Source organism: Petromyzon marinus, unplaced genomic scaffold, assembly GCF_048934315.1.
Source record: "Petromyzon marinus isolate PM22_M1 ecotype Great Lakes invasive population unplaced genomic scaffold, UKy_Petmar_22M1.pri1.0 PM_G_Scaffold_29, whole genome shotgun sequence".
NCBI lineage: Eukaryota > Metazoa > Chordata > Hyperoartia > Petromyzontiformes > Petromyzontidae > Petromyzon > Petromyzon marinus.
The window spans coordinates 61,493-85,902 of NW_027422861.1; the positions used below are offsets into that span (position 1 = coordinate 61,493).

The following is a 24,410-nucleotide window of genomic DNA, read 5'->3' on the forward strand; positions in this document are numbered from 1 at the left end:
GGCTGAGGGATTTTCCCTCCCCCAGGACCTCACAGAAATGCTCAGCAAATCTGCGAACCTGTTCCTGGGGGTCGGAAATTGGATCACCGTTTTTTCCCCTAATGATGGTAATAGGTGTGGCGCTGCAGGTTACTTTTTTGATGGAGTTAAATAGAGATTTGTGATCACGGGCCACTGAGGCAGACTCCATCTCCTCAGCAACCCGCGACCACCACCCATCCTTGCAGCGCCTCACGGCTCTCCGAACCTCCGAGCGAAGGCTGCGGTAAGCCTCCTCATTCTCTGACGTGGGATTCTGTAGCCGATGACAGTGGGCCTGTCGCTTTTTCTCAACCAACGAGAACAACTCCTCTGTCATCCAGGGTGTCTGGGGAGGTCTGGACCGCGTACCCAAAGCAGCCATTGCAGCTGCATGAGTCACAGTCCTAAACCTCGCCCATTTACCCTCGACATCAGGAGGAGTCGGGGACGATGCCAATCCCAGCCGCAAGCGATGATGAAATTCTCGCTTGCAACTTTCATCAGATAACTGAGACCAGGCCACTTTAGGTTGGAATGGGGTCCTGGGTGTACACCCACCACCGGAGTGGAAGAATGGCAGGCGCATCTTACAGATGACTAGTCGATGGTCAGAGGGCAGATCAGCTCCACGGTAGGTCCTGGTGTCAAGGACATGGGCTCGCATTCGCTGGTCCGTCACTATGTAGTCCAGCAGATGTTCTTGCTTGGACCCGGCATGCATCCATGATGTTGTGTGGATGCGCCGATGCCGGAACAGCGTGTTGGTAATTACAAGCCCATGGGCTGCACAAAAATCTAGCAGCCTCCTACCGTTGTTATTGAGCTGATCTGGCCCATGCCCTCCAATCACTCCAGACCAGGTGCCAGTATCATGACCAACTCGGGCATTGAAGTCACCCAACATGATGACTCTATCCCGAGGGGCCACTTTAGCCAGCACCTGTGACAGGAGGTCATAGAAGGCATCTGACTCATCGGCTTTGCCTGCATCCCTCCACGGATGTTCATCTTCGGTGGGGGCATAAGTAACCACGACCACCATTCCTCGCCTCCGGTTGATGGGAAGGCGAGCCCAAAGTAGCCTGGGGCTTACAGCTTCCCACACCTCACCGCCACGCTCCCACGCCCCCTTCATTCTTTTGTTCAAAAGAAGACCCACACCCTGTTGTTTGGCAGTCTGCTGCCCCGAGTAGAGGACTGTCCACCCCTCATGGTGGCAGGAGCCAGAGCCGGTCCACCGGACCTCCTGAATGCCGCATAGATCCAGGCGGTACCGGTCCAGCTCCCGACAGAGGAGTGGCAGCCTCTCCTCTGCAGTGAGCGTTCGAACATTCCACGTGGCCAACCGTAGTGGCTTTTCGTTGTTTCTGGAGTAGCCCCGAGGGTAGGTATTTAATCTCCTGGCTCCGCCAATTGCGGTTTGGCCAGGAGACGTCATAGACGCCTGGCCCCCCGGGGCCTCCGGCACAAGCTTAGTTGTTACATATTTCAGTTTAATTCGTAGTTTCGTGGTAATTAATTGAAGGTGGAGGGGTTACCAGCCCCTCGCACCCGTCCAGAGCCCCCGTTTAGCCCCTGTGGTGGACACATATGCCATGAGGGGAGGAGCCAATCAAAATTGGATCTCCCCCCACAGCGCTGTCCACGACAGAGTTGCCCGTCCGGCACCGCGAGGAGGTAGGGGGTTGTTTTGCCGGACACACACACACATACACACACAGATACACACACATACATACACACAGACACATACATACACACAGACACACACACAGACACACACACACAGACACACAGACACACACACATACATACACACAGACACACACAGACACACACACAGACACACACAGACACACACACAGACACACACAGACACACACATACACACACATACACACAGACACACACACACAAACACACATACATACACACAGACACACAGACACACACACACAGACACACACACACAGACACACATACACACACAGACACACACAGACACACACACATACATACACACACAGACACACACACATACACACAGACACACGCAGACACACACACAGACACACACAGACACACACACAGACACACACAGACACACACACATACACACACATACACACAGACACACACACACAGACACACACATACATACACACAGACACACGCAGACACACACACAGACACACACAGACACACACACAGACACACACAGACACACACACATACACACAGACACACACACACACAGACACACACACATACACACACACACAGACACACACAGACACACACACAGACACACACACAGACACACACAGACACACACCACACACATACATACACACAGACACACACACACAGACACACACACACAGACACACACAGACACACACACACACACAGACACACACACATACACACACATACACACATACACACACATACATACACACACATACACACACACACAGACATACAGACACAAACACACATACACACACATACATACACACAGACACATACATACATACACACAGACACACACATACATACACACAGACACACACACACCGAACGTGAACGCCACCGGTGACGTTCGCCTCAGTCGATGGCCCCCAAGCCGCTGCTGGAAAATCGTCGTTTCGATTTGCGATTATCGATTTGAAATCGATTACTTAACCACGTGATTTGGTGGCGCTGCGTTTGGCAGTGGGGCAACGGGCACACAACACAATTAGCCAAACCCGAACTCAACGGCGTCAGTCGTCGTTAACATAATATTTAACAGGCGACGTTTCGGGTAACGGACCTTTATCGCACGGTGCACGACCGGCGAGAATCGATATCCGGTGAGCGTCTGTGGCATCGATTAAACGGGAATAGGCCGATTCTAAAGGAATCTACAACCTTCGATTCCTTTGCTCTCGATTTAAAGAGTCGATTCTTGGCGCGCGAGCGTCACTATTCTACTCACGCAGCGCGGCTTGGTTTTATTTTTAAAAGTTTTAACTTTCACGTCTCGTTAAGTTGCTTTAGGAGTCTGTAGTTGTACGAAGTATACCGCAAGGCGTACAGGCCGCAACAATCGAGGCGACTCCTGCGCCTACAATCGCCGGCAGATCAAAGCATCGCCGAAGGTTAATTTGGGCCTAACTCTATCATCATCTGTGCCAGACGTCACGATCATCATCATCATTACAGAGAGAGATTGTTCACGATCATCATCATCATTACAGAGAGACATTGTTCACGATCATCATCATTACAGAGAGAGAGATTGTTCACGATCATCATCATCATTACAGAGAGAGATTGTTCACGATCATCATCATTACAGAGAGAGATTGTTCACGATCATCATCATTACAGAGAGAGATTGTTCACGATCATCATTACAGAGAGAGATTGTTCACGATCATCATCATTACAGAGAGAGATTGTTCACGATCATCATCATTACAGAGAGAGAGATTGTTCACGATCATCATTATTACAGAGAGAGATTGTTCACGATCATCATTATTACAGAGAGAGATTGTTCACGATCATCATTACAGAGAGAGATTGTTCACGATCATCATCATTACAGAGAGAGATTGTTCACGATCATCATTACAGAGAGAGATTGTTCACGATCATCATCATTACAGAGAGAGATTGTTCACGATCATCATCATTACAGAGAGAGAGATTGTTCACGATCATCATTATTACAGAGAGAGATTGTTCACGATCATCATTATTACAGAGAGAGATTGTTCACGATCATCATTACAGAGAGACATTGTTGACGATCATCATCATCATTACAGAGAGAGATTGTTCACGATCATCATCATCATTACAGAGAGATTGTTGAGTGATTCACTTGGGGCCTTGACAATGTGTCTAGCTTAGGGGTCTAATCACCACACAGTGTTGTTGTTGTTGAGTGATTCACTTGGGGCCTTGACAATGTGTCTAGCTTAGTGGTCTAATCACCACACCGTGGTGTTGTTGTTGTTGAGTGATTCACTTGGGGCCTTGACAATGCGTCTAGCTTAGTGGTCTAATCACCACACCGTGTTGTTGAGTGATTCACTTGGGGCCTTGACAATGTGTCTAGCTTAGTGGTCTAATCACCACACAGTGTTGTTGTTGTTAAGTGATTCACTTGGGGCCTTGACAATGCGTCTAGCTTAGTGGTCTAATCACCACACCGTGTTGTTGAGTGATTCACTTGGGGCCTTGACAATGTGTCTAGCTTAGTGGTCTAATCACCACACCGTGTTGTTGAGTGATTCACTTGGGGCCTTGACAATGTGTCTAGCTTAGTGGTCTAATCACCACACCGTGGTGTTGTTGTTGTTGAGTGATTCACTTGGGGCCTTGACAATGTGTCTAGCTTAGTGGTCTAATCACAACACCGTGTTGTTGTTGTTGAGTGATTCACTTGGGGCCTTGACAATGTGTCTAGCTTAGTGGTCTAATCACCACACCGTGTTGTTGTTGTTGTTGAGTGATTCACTTGGGGCCTTGACAATGTGTCTAGCTTAGTGGTCTAATCACCACACCATGTTGTTGTTGAGTGATTCACTTGGGGCCTTGACAATGTGTCTAGCTTAGTGGTCTAATCACCACACCGTGTTGTTGTTGAGTGATTCACTTGGGGCCTTGACAATGTGTCTAGCTTAGTGGTCTAATCACCACACCGTGTTGTTGTTGTTGAGTGATTCACTTCGGGCCTTCCAACACCGCCGGCGACGATTATCTCAACCGGTTCTGGGACTCCCCTAGGTCGACTCAGCCTCAAATGAGTAGCTGGTGTAGCGGTGTGTAGTAGTAAAACATCGCTAGCACTGGGGAGACAAAGGCGGCCGGGCGTGGTGCTGGCCACCCACCCCCCTCGTGTGCCACAGTGCCGGTAGCCTTCATAGCTGCTGCTCGCTAACAGCACTTGCCCCTACAGCCTGTTACAGGTTACACGGTGTGGGATCTTTGTGTTATTGTTTGGTGTAAACATGTCAACATGTTGTGAAATTCTATTCCCGTGGGCGTCGAGGGGATGGCCATACCCTGGGCACGCCAGGTGAAGGCAGTGGCAGCAAGTATTCAAATCGCCATCACTTTCCATCTCTTTGGGGGGGGGATTGAGTGTTTCCCCCTCGCACGCCACGTGGAGTTTTCTCCCGGTGCTGCGATTTCCTCCCACACGTGTATAATAACAATAATAAGCGCAACTGTTATTACATCTTAAAATGAAATAAAAACTAAATGCAGGACACTTAAGAAAAAAATAAATTTCACTCGATGTGGCTCTTGGATCAATAGGCACGTGTCAGCTAATTATAGCATTGTGTGGTCACAATGATCAGGAGCACGGGGTAGGCCTTACGTTGAGGGAACTCCAGTTGAAGAACTTTGATGTTAAGCTAGATTCATCTTCTTTGGTTCTTTCGGTAAAGTCACCACCACGTAGAATGAGAATAAAATAATAAAATAAAATTACACGATAAAATTCTCACGACGTTTCGGCCACAACACAAGTGGCCTTCATCAGGTGAAGGGACAGCGCTCGCTCCAGCGCTGTCCTCCAGACAGTCTCGTCCCTTCACCTGATGAAGGCCACTTGTGTTGTGGCCGAAACGTCGTGAGAATTTTATTGTGTTATTTTATCAATTTATTATTTTATTCTCATTCTACGTGATGGTGACTTTACCGAAAGAACCAAAGAAGATGAATCCTTGCAGTCACGAAAGCTTTAAATCGACAAATGAATCTAGATTCTCATTGTCAGTGCAGCAAAGCACAAAATCAATACAGTAACACCATGGAAATACAATTACCGATTGACGTATTGGGAAACTTGTTGCATTCGTATTTTTGAAAAATGTAAAAATTGCAGCAATAACGCTGTTTGCCCCCACCTCCATTAACGCTACAGCGTAAACAGACGGTGGCAATTAAAAAAAAATGATTCCCATTTAAACTTGTAAGTTGCTTTGCCGAGAGATCTCGCTGGTGCCATCTGGATTGCTCTGCAGCAGTGGCGCTGTCTTAATAAATTCCACATTTGTTTTTTTTTCTTGCGTGCACATACACGGTGTCTGTGCGTCATGCAGGAAGACGGCTATCTGAGGAGTGTGCAAAGAATACAACATGGAGGGGAACGACAATGAAACCTTCGGCCGAAATTTGGGCAGCAGTTTTTCCACGCTCCCCGACTTCAAAATACGGTGCATCTTGGGCAGTGTTTCAGAGAATGAACGAGGTCACCGTCAATCTAGGCAGGTCCGGGAGCCATCGAGCCGTGGCCAGAGTCAGCCAGGGCAAGGTCGCGGTCAAACGGGGCCATTCCAGGTGATGTTGGGTCACGGGTGGTGTCAGATGGGACAAGGTGAAGGTCAATCTGGGGGGCAAATCCAGGGGCCATCGGTTCAAGGTTGGGGTAATAAAGGGCAGGGTCAGCCGGGGGAAGGCGACGGAGTGGCAATTCAAGGCCACAATCAGCCAGGGCAGGGGCCATCGACTCAAGGTTGGGGTAATAAAGGGCAGGGTCAGCCGGGGGAAGGCGACGGAGTGGCAATTCAAGGCCACAATCAGCCAGGGCAGAGCCAATATCACGACGGGAAAAAAAAACCCCAATTGGGCCGAGGTCAGACTCAGCCAAAACAGGGTCAGCGTCAACCCGAGCAGGGCCAGGGACTGTCAGGGCACGCCCATGGTCTGCTGGGGCAAGGCCGAGGTCAACCTAATCAGGGCCTGAGTCAGCCAAGGCAATCTCACTGTCCACTGGGCCAAGTCCAGGAGCCATTGGGTCACGCTTGGGGTCAACTTGGACAAGGTCAAGTGGGTCGTGGTGAAACTGGACAGGTTCAACAAGGTCAAGCACAGAGGACGCTATTGCAAGGTCAGTCAACTTGGTCATGGTCAAGTGACACCGCCAAGGTCAAGGTATTCGTTTCAGCTGTAGATCATGGCCCCGTGTATCGCCTGGCTCCGATCTGTAAACCAATCGCGCCGCTTATTTGACTTAAAACGATCTCAATCCTCCGATGTCCACATTGATCGCCGAGCACGAATTCCGCTTGCGCTTTTCAACCGGCGTTTGACGTCAGAACTACGGTGCGGCGCTCTGCTTAGTCATTGACGATAACGATGGTTAGGCAGCGCTTGCCCCAGGAACGCAAGAGGCGGTACGTCCGTCATGTCGCGATGAAAAGCGGCTCGGCCTAGGTGTGCGTGCCTAGGGCAGGTGGACCGCGTTGGCTAGGAGACGTTAACTACCTCGCCCGGTACGCAGGAGGTCGTGGGTTCGATCCCGACCCTGACGCCTGTTGCTGTGTATTTGGAGTTTGCGTGTCTCTCTCTTATCATCATCACGGTGGCTAGGAGATGTTAACTACCTCGCCTGGTACGCAGGAGGGTCGTGGGTTCGATCCCGACCCCTGACGCCCGTGCGTTTGAAAGTTTGCGCGTTCTCCCCACGGCGGTGTTGATGTTGCTCCATGGCCTGCGTTGTTTCCCCGCGCATTTAGAAAAACGTGACGTTTAAGAGTAATGCGGCTGATATACATTGACACGTGGTGATGAACCACTTTGTTGAGCTTATCAACTGTGGCCAGGTCGCTTCTGAACAAGAGCTACGTATCCGAGCGGGCTCTTACGTGGTAAAATAACAAGTTTAGTTTCGTTTAGTTGATGGGTTCCTTTAACGCTGGCTTTTGTCTCCAAAGTTTTTTTGGAAAAAAGCTTTTGGTCAGTTCGCCGATTTTTCTACAGGGCAAGCACTTTATATCAGAACGCAGTTTTACTGAAGATTTATTCATATTTATGATGCTCATCATAACCTCTCATTGCCGACAGACACCCCGACTGAGCTGAGCACTAAACCTCAGTTGGAAAGTTCTAAAAAGCGATACGTGTGTCAACGTGTACCAATGTACATCTCGTGCGGTGCTATTATGAACGATGTACTTTAATACTCTTTGGTTCTATTGGGTAAAGTCACGTAGGTGAAAATAAACCCAATAGAACCAATAGAACCAAAGAGTATGGATCCTAGCAGTCACGAAAGCTTTAAATCTATGATGTACTTTAACTTAATTGTGCGCAATTTTTGTTCGCAGCTCAAGCAAACATCACTGAGCAGCATCAACCTCGGCAGAGCACGCCGCCGCCGCTGCCGCTTGATTGGCAAGAGGCAAGATGACTCGCTGATCACACAGATGTGCATCGTTATTTCACATTAATAATACGGTCATTCTAAGAAAATACCGATTCATCTAGTTTCATATTCTCGGTTCTTTCGGTAAAGTCACCACGTAGAAGGGAAACAATACAATAATGAAAATATAAAACAATAAAATTCTCGCGACGTTTCAAACATCTGAACAAGCTTCCAAATCGATCTCCGTGGTACTGACGTTTAAAAAAAACTTTTTTCAAATTTTCTTGCTGTGGTTTTCACACCTGATGATGATCGCTGCTTGTGTTGCAGTCAAAACGTCGTGATAATTCAATTGTTTTATATTTTTATTATTTTATTGTTTCCCTTTCTACTTGGCGGTGACTTTACCGAAAGAATCGAGAATGTGAATCACTGCAGTCGCGAAAGCTTCAAGTGAAAATTTATTTAGTTTCACGAAGCTTGGGGCTGCTGCCACGGTGCGCAATGGTTCAGCACGCTGGACTTGCGGTCCACAAGGTCGTGATGTCCAGGCGTGCCAGGTTTAATAGGCACGTGTTTACAATGTCCCACCTCTGTCCACTCTGCAGTATATATTGGTACACCGCAGTTGAATGGCAGGCAGCATGTGGTGGGGTAAAGTGTGGGTACTACCATCACTTCCAAGACGTCTCCCCAGCGTGGAGGAGTTCAGCCCCTAGTGAGGGTTTCTCTACCAAGACGTCTTGAACAGCGTGGAAGAGTTCAGCCCCTAGTGAGGGCTTCTCTACCAAGACATCTTGAACAGCGTGGAAGAGTTCAGTCTCTAGTGAGGGTTTCTCTACCAAGACATCTTGAACAGCGTGGAAGAGTTCAGTCTCTAGTGAGGGTTTCTCTACCAAGATGTCTTGAACAGCGTGGAAGAGTTCAGCCCCTAGTGAGGGTTCCTCTACCAAGACGTCTTGAACAGCGTGGAAGAGTTCAGCCCCTAGTGAGGGTTCCTCTACCAAGACGTCTTGAACAGCGTGGAAGAGTTCAGCCCCTAGTGAGGGTTTCTCTACCAAGACGTCTTGAACAGCGTGGAAAAGTTCAGCCCCTAGTGAGGGTTTCTCTTCCAAGATGTCTTGAACAGCGTGGAAGAGTTCAGCCCCTAGTGAGGGTTTCTTTTCCAAGATGTCTTGAACAGCGTGGAAGAGTTCAGCCCCGAGTGAGGGTTTCTCTACCAAGACGTCTTGAACAGCGTGGAAGAGTTCAGCCCCTAGTGAGGGTTCCTCTACCAAGACGTCTTGAATGGCGTGGAAGAGTTCAGCCCCTAGTGAGGGTTTCAATTCCAAGACGTCTTGAACAGCGTGGAAGAGTTCAGCCCCCTTGTGAGGGTTTCTCTTCCAAGACGTCTTGAACAGCGTGGAAGAGTTCAGCCCCTAGTGAGGGTTTCTCTACCAAGACGTCTTGAACAGCGTGGAAGAGTTCAGCCCCTAGTGAGGGTTTCTCTTCCAAGACGTCTTGAACAGCGTGGAAGAGTTCAGCCCCTAGTGAGGGTTTCTCTACCAAGACGTCTTGAACAGCGTGGAAGAGTTCAGCCCCTAGTGAGGGTTTCTCTTCCAAGACGTCTTGAACAGCGTGGAAGAGTTCAGCCCCTAGTGAGGGTTTCTCTACCAAGACGTCTTGAACAGCGTGGAAGAGTTCAGCCCCTAGTGAGGGTTTCTCTACCAAGACGTCTTGAACAGCGTGGAAGAGTTCAGCCCCTAGTGAGGGTTCCTCTTCCAAGACGTCTTGAACAGCGTGGAAGAGTTCAGCCCCTAGTGAGGGTTCCTCTTCCAAGACGTCTTGAACAGCGTGGAAGAGTTCAGCCCCTAGTGAGGGTTCCTCTACCAAGACGTCTTGAACAGCGTGGAAGAGTTCAGCCCCTAGTGAGGGTTTCTCTACCAAGACGTCTCCCCAGCGTGGAAGAGTTCAGCCCCTAGTGAGGGTTTCTCTACCAAAACGTCTTGAACAGCGTGAAAGAGTTCAGCCCCTAGTGAGGGTTTCACTTCCAAGACGTCTTGAACAGCGTGGAAGAGTTCAGCCCCTAGTGAGGGCTTCTCTACCAAGACATCTTGAACAGCGTGGAAGAGTTCAGTCTCTAGTGAGGGTTTCTCTACCAAGACGTCTTGAACAGCGTGGAAGAGTTCAGCCCCTAGTGAGGGTTCCTCTACCAAGACGTCTTGAACAGCGTGGAAGAGTACAGCCCCTAGTGAGGGTTCCTCTACCAAAACGTCTTGAACAGCGTGGAAGAGTTCAGCCCCTAGTGAGGGTTTCTCTACCAAGACGTCTTGAACAGCGTGGAAGAGTTCAGCCCCTAGTGAGGGTTTCTCTTCCAAGACGTCTTGAACAGCGTGGAAGAGTTCAGCCCCTAGTGAGGGTTTCTCTTCCAAGATGTCTTGAACAGCGTGGAAGAGTTCAGCCCCTAGTGAGGGTTTCTCTACCAAGATGTCTTGAACAGCGTGGAAGAGTTCAGCCCCTAGTGAGGGTTCCTCTACCAAGACGTCTTGAATGGCGTGGAAGAGTTCAGCCCCTAGTGAGGGTTTCCCTTCCAAGAAGTCTTGAACAGCGTGGAAGAGTTCAGCCCCTAGTGAGGGTTTCTCATCCAAGACGTCTTGAACAGCGTGGAAGAGTTCAGGCCCTAGTGAAGGTTTCTCTACCAAGACGTCTTGAACAGCGTGGAAGAGTTCAGCCCCTAGTGACGGTTTCTCTTCCTTTAAGACGTCTTGAACAGCGTGGATGAGTTCAGCCCCTAGTGAGGGTTTCTCTTCCAAGACGTCTTGAACAGCGTGGAAGAGTTCAGCCCCTAGTGAGGGTTTCTCTACCAAGACGTCTTGAACAGCGTGGAAGAGTTCAGCCCCTAGTGAGGGTTTCTCTTCCAAGACGTCTTGAACAGCGTGGAAGAGTTCAGCCCCTAGTGAGGGTTTCTCTTCCAAGATGTCTTGAACAGCGTGGAAGAGTTCAGCCCCTAGTGAGGGTTTCTCATCCAAGACGTCTTGAACAGCGTGGAAGAGTTCAGGCCCTAGTGAAGGTTTCTCTACCAAGACGTCTTGAACAGCGTGGAAGAGTTCAGCCCCTAGTGACGGTTTCTCTTCCTTTAAGACGTCTTGAACAGCGTGGATGAGTTCAGCCCCTAGTGAGGGTTTCTCTTCCAAGACGTCTTGAACAGCGTGGAAGAGTTCAGCCCCTAGTGAGGGTTTCTCTACCAAGACGTCTTGAACAGCGTGGAAGAGTTCAGCCCCTAGTGAGGGTTTCTCTTCCAAGACGTTTTGAACAGCGTGGAAGAGTTCAGCCCCTAGTGAGGGTTTCTCTACCAAGACGTCTTGAACAGCGTGGAAGAGTTCAGCCCCTAGTGAGGGTTCCTCTACCAAGACGTCTTGAACAGCGTGGAAGAGTTCAGCCCCTAGTGAGGGTTTCTCTACCAAGACGTCTTGAACAGCGTGGAAGAGTTCAGCCCCTAGTGAGGGTTTCTCTACCAAAACGTCTTGAACAGCATGGAAGAGTTCAGCCCCTAGTGAGGGTTTCTCTTCCAAGACGTCTTGAACAGCGTGGAAGAGTTCAGCCCCTAGTAAGGGTTTCTCTACCAAGACGTCTTGAACAGCGTGGAAGAGTTCAGCCACTAGTGAGCGTTTCTCTACCAAGACGTCTTGAACAGCGTGGAAGAGTTCAGCCCCTAGTGAAGGTTTCTCTTCCTTTAAGACGTCTTGAACAGCGTGGAAGAGTTCAGCTCCTAGTGAGGGTTTCTCTACCAAGACGTCTTGAACAGCGTGGAAGAGTTCAGCCCCTAGTGAGGGTTTCTCTTCCAAGACGTCTTGAACAGCGTGGAAGAGTTCAGCCCCTAGTGAGGGTTTCTCTACAAAGACGTCTTGAACAGCATGGAAGAGTTCATCCCCTAGTGAGGGTTTCTCTTCCTTTAAGACGTCTTGAACAGCATGGAAGCGTTCAGCCCCTAGTGAGGGTTTCTCTACCAAGACGTCTTGAACAGCGTGGAAGAGTTCAGCCCCTAGTGCGGGTTTCACTTCCAAGACGTCTTGAACAGCGTGGAAGAGTTCAGCCCCTAGTGAGGGTTTCACTTCCAAGACGTCTTGAACAGCGTGGAAGAGTTCAGCCCCTAGTGAGGGTTCCTCTACCAAGACGTCTTGAACAGCGTGGAAGAGTTCAGCCCCTAGTGAGGGTTCCTCTACGAAGACGTCTTGAACAGCGTGGAAGAGTTCAGCCCCTAGTGAGGGTTTCTCTTCCAAGACGTCTTGAACAGCGTGGAAGAGTTCAGCCCCTAGTGAGGGTTTCTCTACCAAGACGTCTTGAACAGCGTGGAAGAGTTCAGCCCCTAGTGAGGGTTCCTCTACCAAGACGTCTTGAACAGCGTGGAAGAGTTCAGCCCCTAGTGAGGGTTTCTCTACCAAGACGTCTCCCCAGCGTGGAAGAGTTCAGCCCCTAGTGAGGGTTTCTCTACCAAAATGTCTTGAACAGCGTGGAAGAGTTCAGCCCCTAGTGAGGGTTTCACTTCCAAGACGTCTTGAACAGCGTGGAAGAGTTCAGCCCCTAGTGAGGGCTTCTCTACCAAAACGTCTTGAACAGCGTGGAAGAGTTCAGTCTCTAGTGAGAGTTTCTCTACCAAGACGTCTTGAACAGCGTGGAAGAGTTCAGCCCCTAGTAAGGGTTTCTCTACCAAGACGTCTTGAACAGCGTGGAAGAGTTCAGCCCCTAGTGAGCGTTTCTCTACCAAGACGTCTTGAACAGCGTGGAAGAGTTCAGCCCCTAGTGAAGGTTTCTCTTCCTTTAAGACGTCTTGAACAGCGTGGAAGAGTTCAGCCCCTAGTGAGGGTTTCTCTACCAAGACGTCTTGAACAGCGTGGAAGAGTTCAGCCCCTAGTGAGGGTTTCTCTTCCAAGACATCTTGAACAGCGTGGAAGAGTTCAGCCCCTAGTGAGGGTTTCTCTACCAAGACGTCTTGAACAGCGTGGAAGAGTTCAGCCCCTAGTGAGGGTTTCTCTTTCTTTAAGACGTCTTGAACAGCGTGGAAGCGTTCAGCCCCTAGTGAGGGTTTCTCTACCAAGACGTCTTGAACAGCGTGGAAGAGTTCAGCCCCTAGTGCGGGTTTCACTTCCAAGACGTCTTGAACAGCGTGGAAGAGTTCAGCCCCTAGTGAGGGTTTCACTTCCAAGACGTCTTGAACAGCGTGGAAGAGTTCAGCCCCTAGTGAGGGTTCCTCTACCAAGACGTCTTGAACAGCGTGGAAGAGTTCAGCCCCTAGTGAGGGTTCCTCTACCAAGACGTCTTGAACAGCGTGGAAGAGTTCAGCCCCTAGTGAGGGTTTCTCTACCAAGACGTCTCCCCAGCGTGGAAGAGTTCAGCCCCTAGTGAGGGTTTCTCTACCAAAACTTCTTGAACAGCGTGGAAGAGTTCAGCCCCTAGTGAGGGTTTCACTTCCAAGACGTCTTGAACAGCGTGGAAGAGTTCAGCCCCTAGTGAGGGTTTCTCTACCAAAACGTTTTGAACTGCGTGGAAGAGTTCAGCCCCTAGTGAGGGTTTCTCTTCCAAGACGTCTTGAACAGCGTGGAAGAGTTCAGCCCCTAGTGAGGGTTTCTCTTCCAAGACGTCTCTTCAGCGTGGAAGAGTTCAGCCCCTAGTGAGGGTTTCTCTTCCAAGACGTCTTGAACAGCGTGGAAGAGTTCAGCCCCTAGTGAGGGTTTCTCTACCAAGACGTCTTGAACAGCGTGGAAGGGTTCAGCCCCTAGTGAGGGTTTCTCTTCCAAGACGTCTTGAACAGCGTGGAAGAGTTCAGCCCCTAGTGAGGGTTTCTCTACCAAGACGTCTTGAACAGCGTGGAAGAGTTCAGCCCCTAGTGAGGGTTTCTCTACCAAGACGTCTTGAACAGCGTGGAAGAGTTCAGCCCCTAGTGAGGGTTTCTCTTCCAAGACGTCTTGAACAGCGTGGAAGAGTGCAGCCCCTAGTGAGGGTTTCTCTACCAAGACGTCTTGAACAGCGTGGAAGAGTTCAGCCCTTAGTGAGGGTTTCACTTCCAAGACGTCTTGAACAGCGTGGAAGAGTTCAGCCCCTAATGAGGGTTCCTCTACCAAGACGTCTTGAACAGCGTGGAAGAGTTCAGCCCCTAGTGAGGGTTTCTCTTCCAAGACGTCTTGAACAGCGTGGAAGAGTTCAGCCCCTAGTGAGGGTTTCTCTACCAAGACGTCTCCCCAGCGTGGAAGAGTTCAGCCCCTAGTGAGGGTTTCTCTACCAAGACGTCTTGAACAGCGTGGAAGAGTTTAGCCCCTAGTGAGGGTTTCTCTTCCAAGACGTCTTGAACAGCGTGGAAGAGTTCAGCCCCTAGTGAGGGTTTCTCTACCAAGACGTCTTGAACAGCGTGGAAGAGTTCAGCCCCTAGTGAGGGTTTCTCTACCAAGACGTCTTGAACAGCGTGGAAGAGCTCAGCCCCTAGTGAGGGTTTCTCTTCCAAGACGTCTTGAACAGCGTGGAAGAGTGCAGCCCCTAGTGAGGGTTTCTCTACCAAGACGTCTTGAACAGCGTGGAAGAGTTCAGCCCCTAGTGAGGGTTTCTCTTCCAAGACGTCTTGAACAGCGTGGAAGAGTTCAGCCCCTAGTGAGGGTTTCTCTACCAAGACGTCTCCCCAGCGTGGAAGAGTTCAGCCCCTAGTGAGGGTTTCACTTCTAAGACGTCTTAAACTGCGTGGAAGAGTTCAGCCCCTAGTGAGGGTTTCTCTACCAAGACGTCTCCCCAGCGTGGAAGAGTTCAGCCCCTAGGGAGGGTTTCTCTTCCAAGACGTCTTGAACAGCGTGGAAGAGTTCAGCCTCTAGTGAGGGTTTCTCTACCAAGACGTCTTCCCAGCGTGGAAGAGTTCAGCCCCTAGTGAGGGTTTCACTTCCAAGACGTCTTGAACAGCGTGGAAGAGTTCAGCCCCTAGTGAGGGTTTCTCTACCAAGACGTCTTGAACAGCGTGGAAGAGTTCAGCCCCTAGTGAGGGTTTCTCTACCAAGACGTCTCCCCAGCGTGGAAGAGTTCAGCCCCTAGTGAGGGTTTCACTTCCAAGACGTCTTGAACAGCGTGGAAGAGTTCAGCCCCTAGTGAGGGTTTCTCTACCAAGACGTCTTGAACAGCGTGGAAGAGTTCAGCCCCTAGGGAGGGTTTCTCTTCCTAGACGTCTTGAACAGCGTGGAAGAGTTCAGCCTCTAGTGAGGGTTTCTCTACCAAGACGTCTCCCCAGCGTGGAAGAGTTCAGCCCCTAGTGAGGGTTTCACTTCCAAGACGTCTTGAACAGCGTGGAAGAGTTCAGCCCCTAGTGAGGGTTTCTCTACCAAGACGTCTCCCCAGCGTGGAAGAGTTCAGCCCCTAGTGAGGGTTTCTCTTCCAAGACGTCTTGAACAGCGTGGAAGAGTTCAGCCTCTACTGAGCGCCCTCTAGTGGAGGCCCTTTTGCCAGCAGTGATTACGATCAAACAATTTCAGATCTGCGCCTTAAACCTTTTTACATTCACAGCACTTGGCAAAGACGTTTTAAGGGAAAGTTAATTAAAAAAAATAAAAAACGTGTATTTGTTCTTGTACATGACTTGATCGAGTTTTCGGTTGAAATGGAGTAATAATAATCAGTTCAACACGTAGGCTTTCGCGACCAATTATATTCGTATAATAAATGTTTTTTGGGTTATATCGCGTAAAGTATGAATGTGTAAATGTTGTGGATTTACTCTCCGACACACCGGTGGGCCGAAGTAGTAATTCACTGGCGCGTTTTGTTTACGTGACAAACCTCACTGGCTGGGTCGGGTGGTGGAGGGTAACGACACACACTTACGCGAGCCAACCCAAGAACGTTTATCGCGAATAATCGGTCATCGGGCAGCGGAAAATCTTGATGTGTTCACGACACTACGGCTTGGGAAGCTGCTGACACACGCTCCTCATGCCGTGTGTTGTGTTTGGTTGTTTTTTTTTCTTCGCAGAATAAAGATCACGTGTCAAGGACGTACAATTCTTTGCGCTGTGAAATGAACAAGTTGAACATGTGGAAGGTCAGAGTTCACTCTGAGCTCAGCAAAAAGGAGGAAGCTGTCAGAATGGCCCAGGAGACGGCCGACGCTCTGCAGAAATCAACTCGACAAACACAGGTGGGTAGCAGCAGCAGTAAGTGGTCTCATTTCTCTAAAGCAGTGCTTCTCAGTGTGGTCACTCACCCCCGGTATCACCGGTGGTCCACCACGCTCCTCCGGGTGGTCCTCAGGGCTGTGAGTAACACAGGTGGGCAACAGCAGCAGCAGTAAGTGGTCTTATTTCTCTAAAGCAGTGCTTCTCACAGTGTGGTCACCCTCCCTCCCTCCCCCGTACCACCGGTGGTCCTCCATGCTCCTCCGGGTGGTTCGCGGGGTTGTGATGCAGGCTGATCCGGAGAGTAATTACAATGTACGTCATTATTATTATTAAATTAAACTCGTGATATTTAAAAATTAGGTGAGGAAAAACGACCTTAACCCTCGGGTCTAAATGCGCCCCCCCTAAAAAAAACCTCGTAGCTGCGTTTAAAAAAATAAAGCGTTTGTATTCCCGTAATATGAGTGATTTAGTGTTACTGCTATTTAGAGATAAGCGAATGCATTTTGTCGCTAGGGGTGGCTGAGTTGGTTTGCGGGCCGACGACTTGTCGAGTTTCCGCGGAGTATTTGTGCATTGCGCGCGGTCATTCTCTTGGCCTTTAATCTTTGGTTACTTCGGTAAAGTCACGTGGTAGGTATAAAGATGATAAAATGTCCACGACGTTTCGATCGCAACACCTCAAGCGCTTTGTCCTAGGGCGGTAAAAAAAGTAATCCCTGCAGTGGAACTGCTGAACCAGCGAGAGAGTCCTGTCACAACAACAACAACAGCAGCAGCAAGAGGTTTAATTTTTATTTTCGCCTGAGGACGACCGCCGCCTGTGGTGTCGCGATGGAAACGTCGTGATTTGATTTATTATTTTGTGTTGTTTTTTTATACGCGCTACGCGACTTTACTTGAATGAAAGCAAAGACTGTGGATTCCTGCGGTGACGAAAAACTTCAAATCTCTTAGTCTTATTAAATTTTTATTTAAATATTTCGTGACTGCAGGGATTCATATTCTTGGTTCTTTCGGTAAAGTTACCGCCACGTAGAAGGGAAACAATAAAATAATAAAAATGTAAAACGATCAAATTATCACGACGTTTCGACTGCAACGCAAGCGATCATCGTCAGGTGTGAAAACCACAGCAAGAAAACAATTTTCACCGCCGCTCTTTAAAAAAAAATTCTTGCTGTGGTTTTCACACCTGATGATGATTGCTTGTGTTGCAGTCGAAACGTCGTGAGACTTTTATTGTTTTATATTTTTTATTATTTTATTGTTTCCCTTCTACGTGGTGGTGACTTTACCGAATGAACCAAAGATTATGGATTCCTGCAGTGACGTAAACTTCAAATCTCTTCTTCGTCTTCTTCTTGATTCTTTCGGTAAAGTCGCCACGTAGAAGGGAAAAAATAAAATAATAAAAATTTAAAACAATAAAATTCTCACGACGTTTCGACTGCAACGCAAGCGATCATCATCAGGTGTGAAAACCACCGCAAGAAAAAAATGTCACCGCCACTTTTTTAAAATTTTCTTGCTGTGGTTTTCACACCTGACGATGATTGCTTGTGTTGCCGTCGAAACGTCGTGAGAATTTTATTGTTTTATTTTTTTATTACTTTATTGTTTCCCTTCTACGTGGTGACTTTACCGAAAGAACCAAAAATAAATATCTTAGTCCTGTCGACTAAAGCAGTGAAACGCTTTCATTCAATGTTGGTGTGAGTGGCTCCTCATTTCTCCAAACCCAAACATTTATTGTCAGCTAATCGGTAAACTTCATCAATCTTTTGACGTAGACACGTAGCCAATGATCAGGTTTGGTTTTCCTCAGTGCACTGTGTGTATGTTGAACTTCTTTCACACCGTACGCAGCCAACCGTGCTACGTGTGTGTGTATGTTGAACATCTTTCACACCGTACGTAGCCAACCGTGCTATGTGTGTGTTTGTTGAACTTCTTTCACACCGTACGTAGCCAACCGTGCTACGTGTGTGTATGTTGAACTTCTTTCACACCATACGTAGCCAACCGTGCTCAATGGGAGATGCAGTGGCATCTCAAATAACGTTGCTACATTATCTTAGTCTGCATATTGTTTCAGACTCATTAATTTCGTCTGGTTATAATCACGATTAGGTTGTTTTTGTGGATTCCCCATAGTCATCATTATGATTGGTAATTGTGTCCACTCATCATTCGTCATTGTTAACTAAAATAGAGAAACACTTGGTTTGCCAAGACAATGATTTAAAGGTGCTTCTGATCTGTTTGTAGCTTCAACTGGACAGCAATAAGATTCGTGTCTGTGGTTCCTCGGCGATCGCTTTGTCTGCATGATTGACGATGCTTTATGAAACCCGAACGTCATTATCAGTGCTGTGTGTCAGATAACAATTATCAGACAACTGTGTTGAAGCGGTATGCGTCACCTCAGCGAAGTGTGTGTGTCGTGTTTCCTTTCAGCTTGAAAATGTACACCTCAGCGCGCAACTTCAAGACGTGATTGACATCAAAGGAGATTTAATGGAGAAGTAAGAAGTTATTCATTTCCCTCGAATGTCATCTCTGTCCTCTGTTTAGGTTCCTCAACTTACTGGAGAAACCCTAAGAGCAATGAAGCTCTTTTTTTTGTAACAAATGTCCGGTAGATTTCAGAGATGTCCGGTGGACTCAGGGGCGAGGAGCCAGGATTTGACTTTGGGGGGGTTGCTGACTTCAACATTCTGAGATATCTCAGTGTGTTTGTGTTTTCCAATGGGCACCACAAATGTATAAAACTAATTATTGGATTTGAGCTGCGGAGTTTATTAATAGGTCGGAGCCGCCGACGTGGCCAGTAAGTTCGATAAGTTCGCAAGGCTGCCGCTCAAGCAGCCTGCAGGGCAGCACACAAGGTGGCAGCCTGCAGGGCAGCAGCACAAGGTGGCAGCCTGCAGGGCAGCACAAGGTGGCAGCCTGCAGGGCAGCACGAGGTGACATCACAAGGTGACATCACAAGGTGGCAGCACAAGGTGGTAGCCTGCAGGGCAGCACAAGGTGACAGCCTGCAGGGCAGCACACAAGGTGGCAGCCTGCAGGGCAGCACAAGGTGGCAGCCTGTAGGGCAGCACGAGGTGGCAGCACACAAGGTGACATCACAAGGTGGCAGCCTGCAGGGCAGCAGCACAAGGTGGCAGTCTGCAGGGCAGCACAAGGTGACATCATAAGGTGGTAGCCTGGAGGGCAGCACACGAGGTGGTAGCCTGCAGGGCAGCACACAAGGTGGTAGCCTGCAGGGCAGCACACGAGGTGGCAGCCTACAGGGCAGCACAAGGTGACAGCCTGCAGGGCAGCACAAGGTGACAGCCTGCAGGGCAGCACACAAGGTGGCATCACAAGGTGGCAGCCTGCGGCATTTTGCAGCAGCCGGATATCCGGTTATCCCGATTTACCGACTTCCCCAAATTTTCAGGGGGGGGGCTGACCCCCCCCCATTCCCCCCTGTTGCTCCGCCCCTGAGTGGACTACTGGGTGGAGGTCAGAGGTCACGCCGGCAGAACAAACGAGCGACTTGTTGATGACACCAACATCCTCTCTGCATTTTCATTTTAAAAACTTTCGCGACTGCAGGAATTCACGTTCTTTGGTTCTTTCGGTAAAGTCACAGAAAACAACAAAATCACGGTGAGTTTTTATTTTGTTGTTTCCCTTCTACGTGACTTCACCGAAAGAACCAAGAATATCTTCATCTGCAATGCGCTTTGCCTTAAAATGGCGGATACGTTCCTACGAAGGTTTTCTGACCCGCCGTCCTTGCAATGTGCCCGTGTCCGTAAGGATCCGTGCCACCAGGCAGATGTGTGACGATCTGAAGGGCCAGTCCTCTTCAGTGCAACAAACATTAACCAGAGGTACATTCTCAACATTTGCCGACCATTGGACGTTGCCGGTGTTACACGTTTAGTGATTAAACTTGCTTGTCGTTGACTCACGTGGGTCACGTGCGTACGGTGATAATGGACGTTGACGGTGTAACACGTTTAGTGATTAAACTTGCTTGTCGTTGACTCACGTGGGTCACGTGCGTACGGTGATAATGGACGTTGACGGTGTAACACGTTTAGTGATTAAACTTGATTGTCGTTGACTCACGTGGGTCACGTGCGTACGGTGATAATGACATTGACGGTGTAACACGTTTAGTGATTAAACTTGCTTGTCGTTGACTCACGTGGGTCACGTGCGTACGGTGATAATGGACGTTGACGGTGTAACACGTTTAGCGATTGAACTTGCTTGTCGTTGACTCACGTGGGTCACGTCCGCACGGTGATAATGGCAGCTGAAACAGAACAGGAAGAAGTGGAAGCTGTTCATTCGTCGCTGAAAGCAGAACTGAAGGTAAAATGTGTGATGCTTTTTAAAAAAAAATTCATTTAATTGTATTTCTTGAGAAACGTGTAATGGTATAAACGTACGCACGTGCACATTTAACATTAATGCTGGATCCCCGCTGTCATCCTCTCTTAAAGACGTTTGCGGTGACTTTCAGCGAATTGAATTTAAAGTCTCAAAATGACAAGAATATTGCGTTGGGCAAAGGTGAGTCTCGTGCCGGGTGACGCAGTGCACGGCTGCTCAGTGATACGCAGAGCACCGTCGATGATGATCGATGACCGTTGTGGTTTTTACTGGATGAATATTGACGCGCTCAGCCACTTTGTTGAACGTACGACGCGCGTGTGTCGTACGCAGTGGAAGCAGCTGTGGACGCGATGGGAAGAGCGCGGTGGGACTTTGTAAACAAGTTGACGATTAAAGAAAGCCAGGTTCGTGTGAATTCATGAGCTGATCGCTTTTGCTCACATTTTAAATGCACGTTGGGATAAAAAAAATATTGGATTAAACGACCATGCATTACCTTTTACAAACCAGTGTGTATATATAGCTCAAACCCCAAGGGTCTGTTATAATTCAGGCTCATACATTTTTGTTGATTTCAAATGTAAGAAATGTAGCTCCTAAAGGCATGCCTGTCTCAATCATAAAATATCCTTTGAAGATCAAAATCACCTTCAAATAAAAACTGATATATTAATGTTCCTATCCCAAACTATTGCCTTTAATGCCTACTATTGCCATTGTGTACAGTGTTCATACATTGCTTTTACAATTTACAAACGTCTGTATAACAATATAATGCTTAAAATGTGAGTTATTTCCACTTTAGAACGTATTCAGTGCCCTAAACGCATTTGTTCAACGAAATATATGGATGTGCACATTTCTACCTCTTTGTCTTGATTTCTCAAGTTCATTTCAGTCTGGTAAACACAACTTATCTGACTTCAATGATGACTTGCAAACCAGAAAACTCGCCTTGCCCAGCAGTAGGTCATTTCATAGATCCGTGCGTAAAGTCGTATTATTTTCGTTGTCGTTCAGTAGTTAGCAAACAGAGAGTTCCGTCTTATCGCTCTTAGGCCAAAGAAATGTCCGAGCTGTTGGAGTTAAAAAATGAAGAGCTCAAAACGGCCTCGCAAAAGCTGCAAGATTCCATTGAAAGCTGCGCTCGACTCGAAGAAACAGAGCGTGAGAGCACACTTCAACTTGCCCGCTTTTTATTGCCAACGAGCCCGGATGTGTTTGTGCGTGTGCGCGGTGGGAAAATGTCTGCACGTCCCGACCGTGAAAGTCGATCCCGATTTCGTTTGTTTTGCGTGAATTAACAGGCAACTTTGAAGCACGGCTTGAGCAAACGCAGAAAGAAAGTGGTACCCTGAAACTCGAAGTAAATCGCCGTCGGGAAGTTGAAAGCACGCTGCAGGTGACCTATCCGTTCATTTTTTTTTATTTAAAGCTTTCGTGACTGCATCGATTCATATTCTTAGCTCTTTCGGTAAAGTCACCACGTTGAAGGGAAACAAAATAATAAAATATATTTAAAACAATAAAAATTCTCACGACGTTTCGACCATAACACAAACGGTCGTTATCAGGTGTGTCGGTTTGCATTAATTTATTTATTTTAAAACGGTGTTTAAACGGTGTTTTAAAAACAAATACATTAATGCAAACCGACACACCTGATGATGACCGTTTGTGTTATGGTCGAAACGTCGTGAGAATTTTTATTGTTTTATATATATATTTTATTATTTTTATTGTTTCCTTTCAACGTGACTTTACCGAAAAAGCTAAGAATATGTATCCGTTCATATTTATTACATCGCTAATATTGTCTGCATTCCTTAACTGGATATTTTTAACGGAATGGTTTTGTTTTTGATTTAAAGCTTTGGTCACTGCAGGGATTCATATTCTTGGTTCTTTCGGGTAAAGTCGCCACGTAGAAGGGAAACAATAAAATAATAAAAATATACAACAATAAAATTCTCACGACGTTTCGACGGCAACTCAAGCAATCATCATCAGGTGTGAACACCACAGCAAGAAAAAATTTTCACCGCCACTTATTCCAAATGTTCTTGCTGTGGTTTTCACACCTGATGATGATTGCTTGTGTTGCCGTCGAAACGTCGTGAGAATTTAATTGTTTGATATTTTAATCATTTTATAGTTTCCCTTCTACGTGGCGACTTTACCGAAAGAACCAAGAATAAGGAATGGTCTCAAGCTTTTTTCACTGTATCTGAACAAATGCAGCGGGTCACCCGCCTCATCGATTTCATCATCGTACGGTCTGAATGCAGGCTGGGATGCAAAACGCGGAGAGAAGTTTTGCGGAGAAGGAGCGAGAGTTCACCGCAAGCACCGCGGAGCTGCGGCTGTCGTGCGACAAGCTGCAGCACGAACGTCGGGACCTGAACGTGATTGTGCAAAACCTGGAGACGGCAAACGAAGAGTTGACAGCAGCAGCCAGCCAGAGGCAAGTGGTGAACTTTTACAACACGGCACGTGTCGCGTGCCGAGACGTTATTCATCGATTTAAAGCGTTCGTGACTGCAAGGATTAATTGTATTAAATAATAAAATAATAAAATAAAATTACACGATTAAATTCTCACGACGTTTCGGCCACAACACAAGCGGCCTTCATCAGGTGAAGGGACGAGACTGCCTCAGCGCTCCAGCGCTGTCCTCCAGACATTCTCGTCCCTTCACCTGATGAAGGCCGCTTGTGTCGTGGCCCGAAACGTCGTGAGAATTTTATCGTGTCATTTTATCAATTTATTATTTTATTATCATTCTACGTGGTGGTGACTTTACCGAAAGAACCAAAGAAGACGTTAATTATCGTTGCGTCGCTATTGTCACGTACTACGCTGGTTGATGCAGGAAAGCCCCACGGCGGTGTTCTTCACTCATTTTCAGAGGTGGCGGAGGGCAAGGGCGGGTCGGGGGGGGTGGGGCACGTCCACCGATAAGACACGGTACAGCGTGAGGGCCGCCACACGTTTTAACACCGCTGGGTTTGACAGCAGCACACGAGGACGACGACGACGATGGGGAGGTGATTTCAGATCTGGGTATTGTCAGGGGCCGCACAAGAGGCCACCAGGGGCCGCTCGTGGCCCGCCGGCCTTGCAGTGAAGGACACTGCCCCGCAGTGTTCACGTTTAGAAGGGGGTCTGCAATTGTTTTGCAGTAGGGGGCGACAATTGCTTCGTGTTTCCCCCAATTAAGTTATTAGCGAGTTTTCAAGTTTGTGAATTGCAGACGTTGGGAGCTACTAAGGAGAAGGCGCTGCATTGCGTAGAACATCTCTGACTGTTGTGGTATCTGTAAAGCAAAACAAATACAGTACAGTTTAAATTTCCATTTAAAGCTTTCGTGACTGCAGGGATTCATATTCTTGGTTCTTTCGGTAAAGTCACCACCACGTAGAATGGAAATAAAATAATAAAAATAAAACATAAAATAAAATTCTCATGACGTTTCGGCCACAACACAAGTAGCCTTCCTTAGGTGAAGGAACAGAACTGTCGGGAAGACGGCGCTCGAGTGAACACTGCTAAGCTTGGCAGTGTCTTTTAAGCTGGGTGGGAGGAGCAGAGCCCCTTGACGAAGGAGTTTACATATCAACAGAAGGATTTAGCATTGAAGTAGCTAAGTTAATGTGTTGGATTAGCATGATGTTAATGTGAGGAATTAGCATGTAACTGGGAGATT

At 48.0% G+C, this 24,410-nt stretch overlaps 1 protein-coding gene across 1 annotated transcript; it reads left to right on the top strand.

The window, feature by feature from the left end:
• The first annotated feature begins 2,941 nt into the window (after positions 1-2,941).
• On the top strand, positions 2,942-23,267 carry LOC142914713 (uncharacterized). Its single transcript, XM_076061139.1, has 12 exons — positions 2,942-3,167; positions 6,132-6,245; positions 8,139-8,212; positions 16,158-16,322; positions 18,763-18,830; positions 20,116-20,189; positions 20,621-20,679; positions 20,811-20,880; positions 21,034-21,107; positions 21,762-21,870; positions 22,011-22,105; positions 22,992-23,267. Exons 2-12 carry the CDS (start codon positions 6,185-6,187, stop codon positions 23,265-23,267), a joined length of 1,125 nt encoding a protein of 374 aa, XP_075917254.1. The 5' UTR covers positions 2,942-3,167; positions 6,132-6,184.
• Positions 23,268-24,410: the final 1,143 nt, after the last annotated feature.

Coding starts and splice junctions, on each gene's coding strand:
- LOC142914713 (XM_076061139.1), top strand. CDS start 6,185: ATGAAACCTTCGGCCGAAATTTGGGCAGCAGTTTTTCCACGCTCCCCG. Junction 21,108..21,761: donor TGACGATTAAAGAAAGCCAG/GTTCGTGTGAAT, acceptor TATCGCTCTTAG/GCCAAAGAAATGTCCGAGCT. Junction 21,871..22,010: donor TCGACTCGAAGAAACAGAGC/GTGAGAGCACAC, acceptor GTGAATTAACAG/GCAACTTTGAAGCACGGCTT.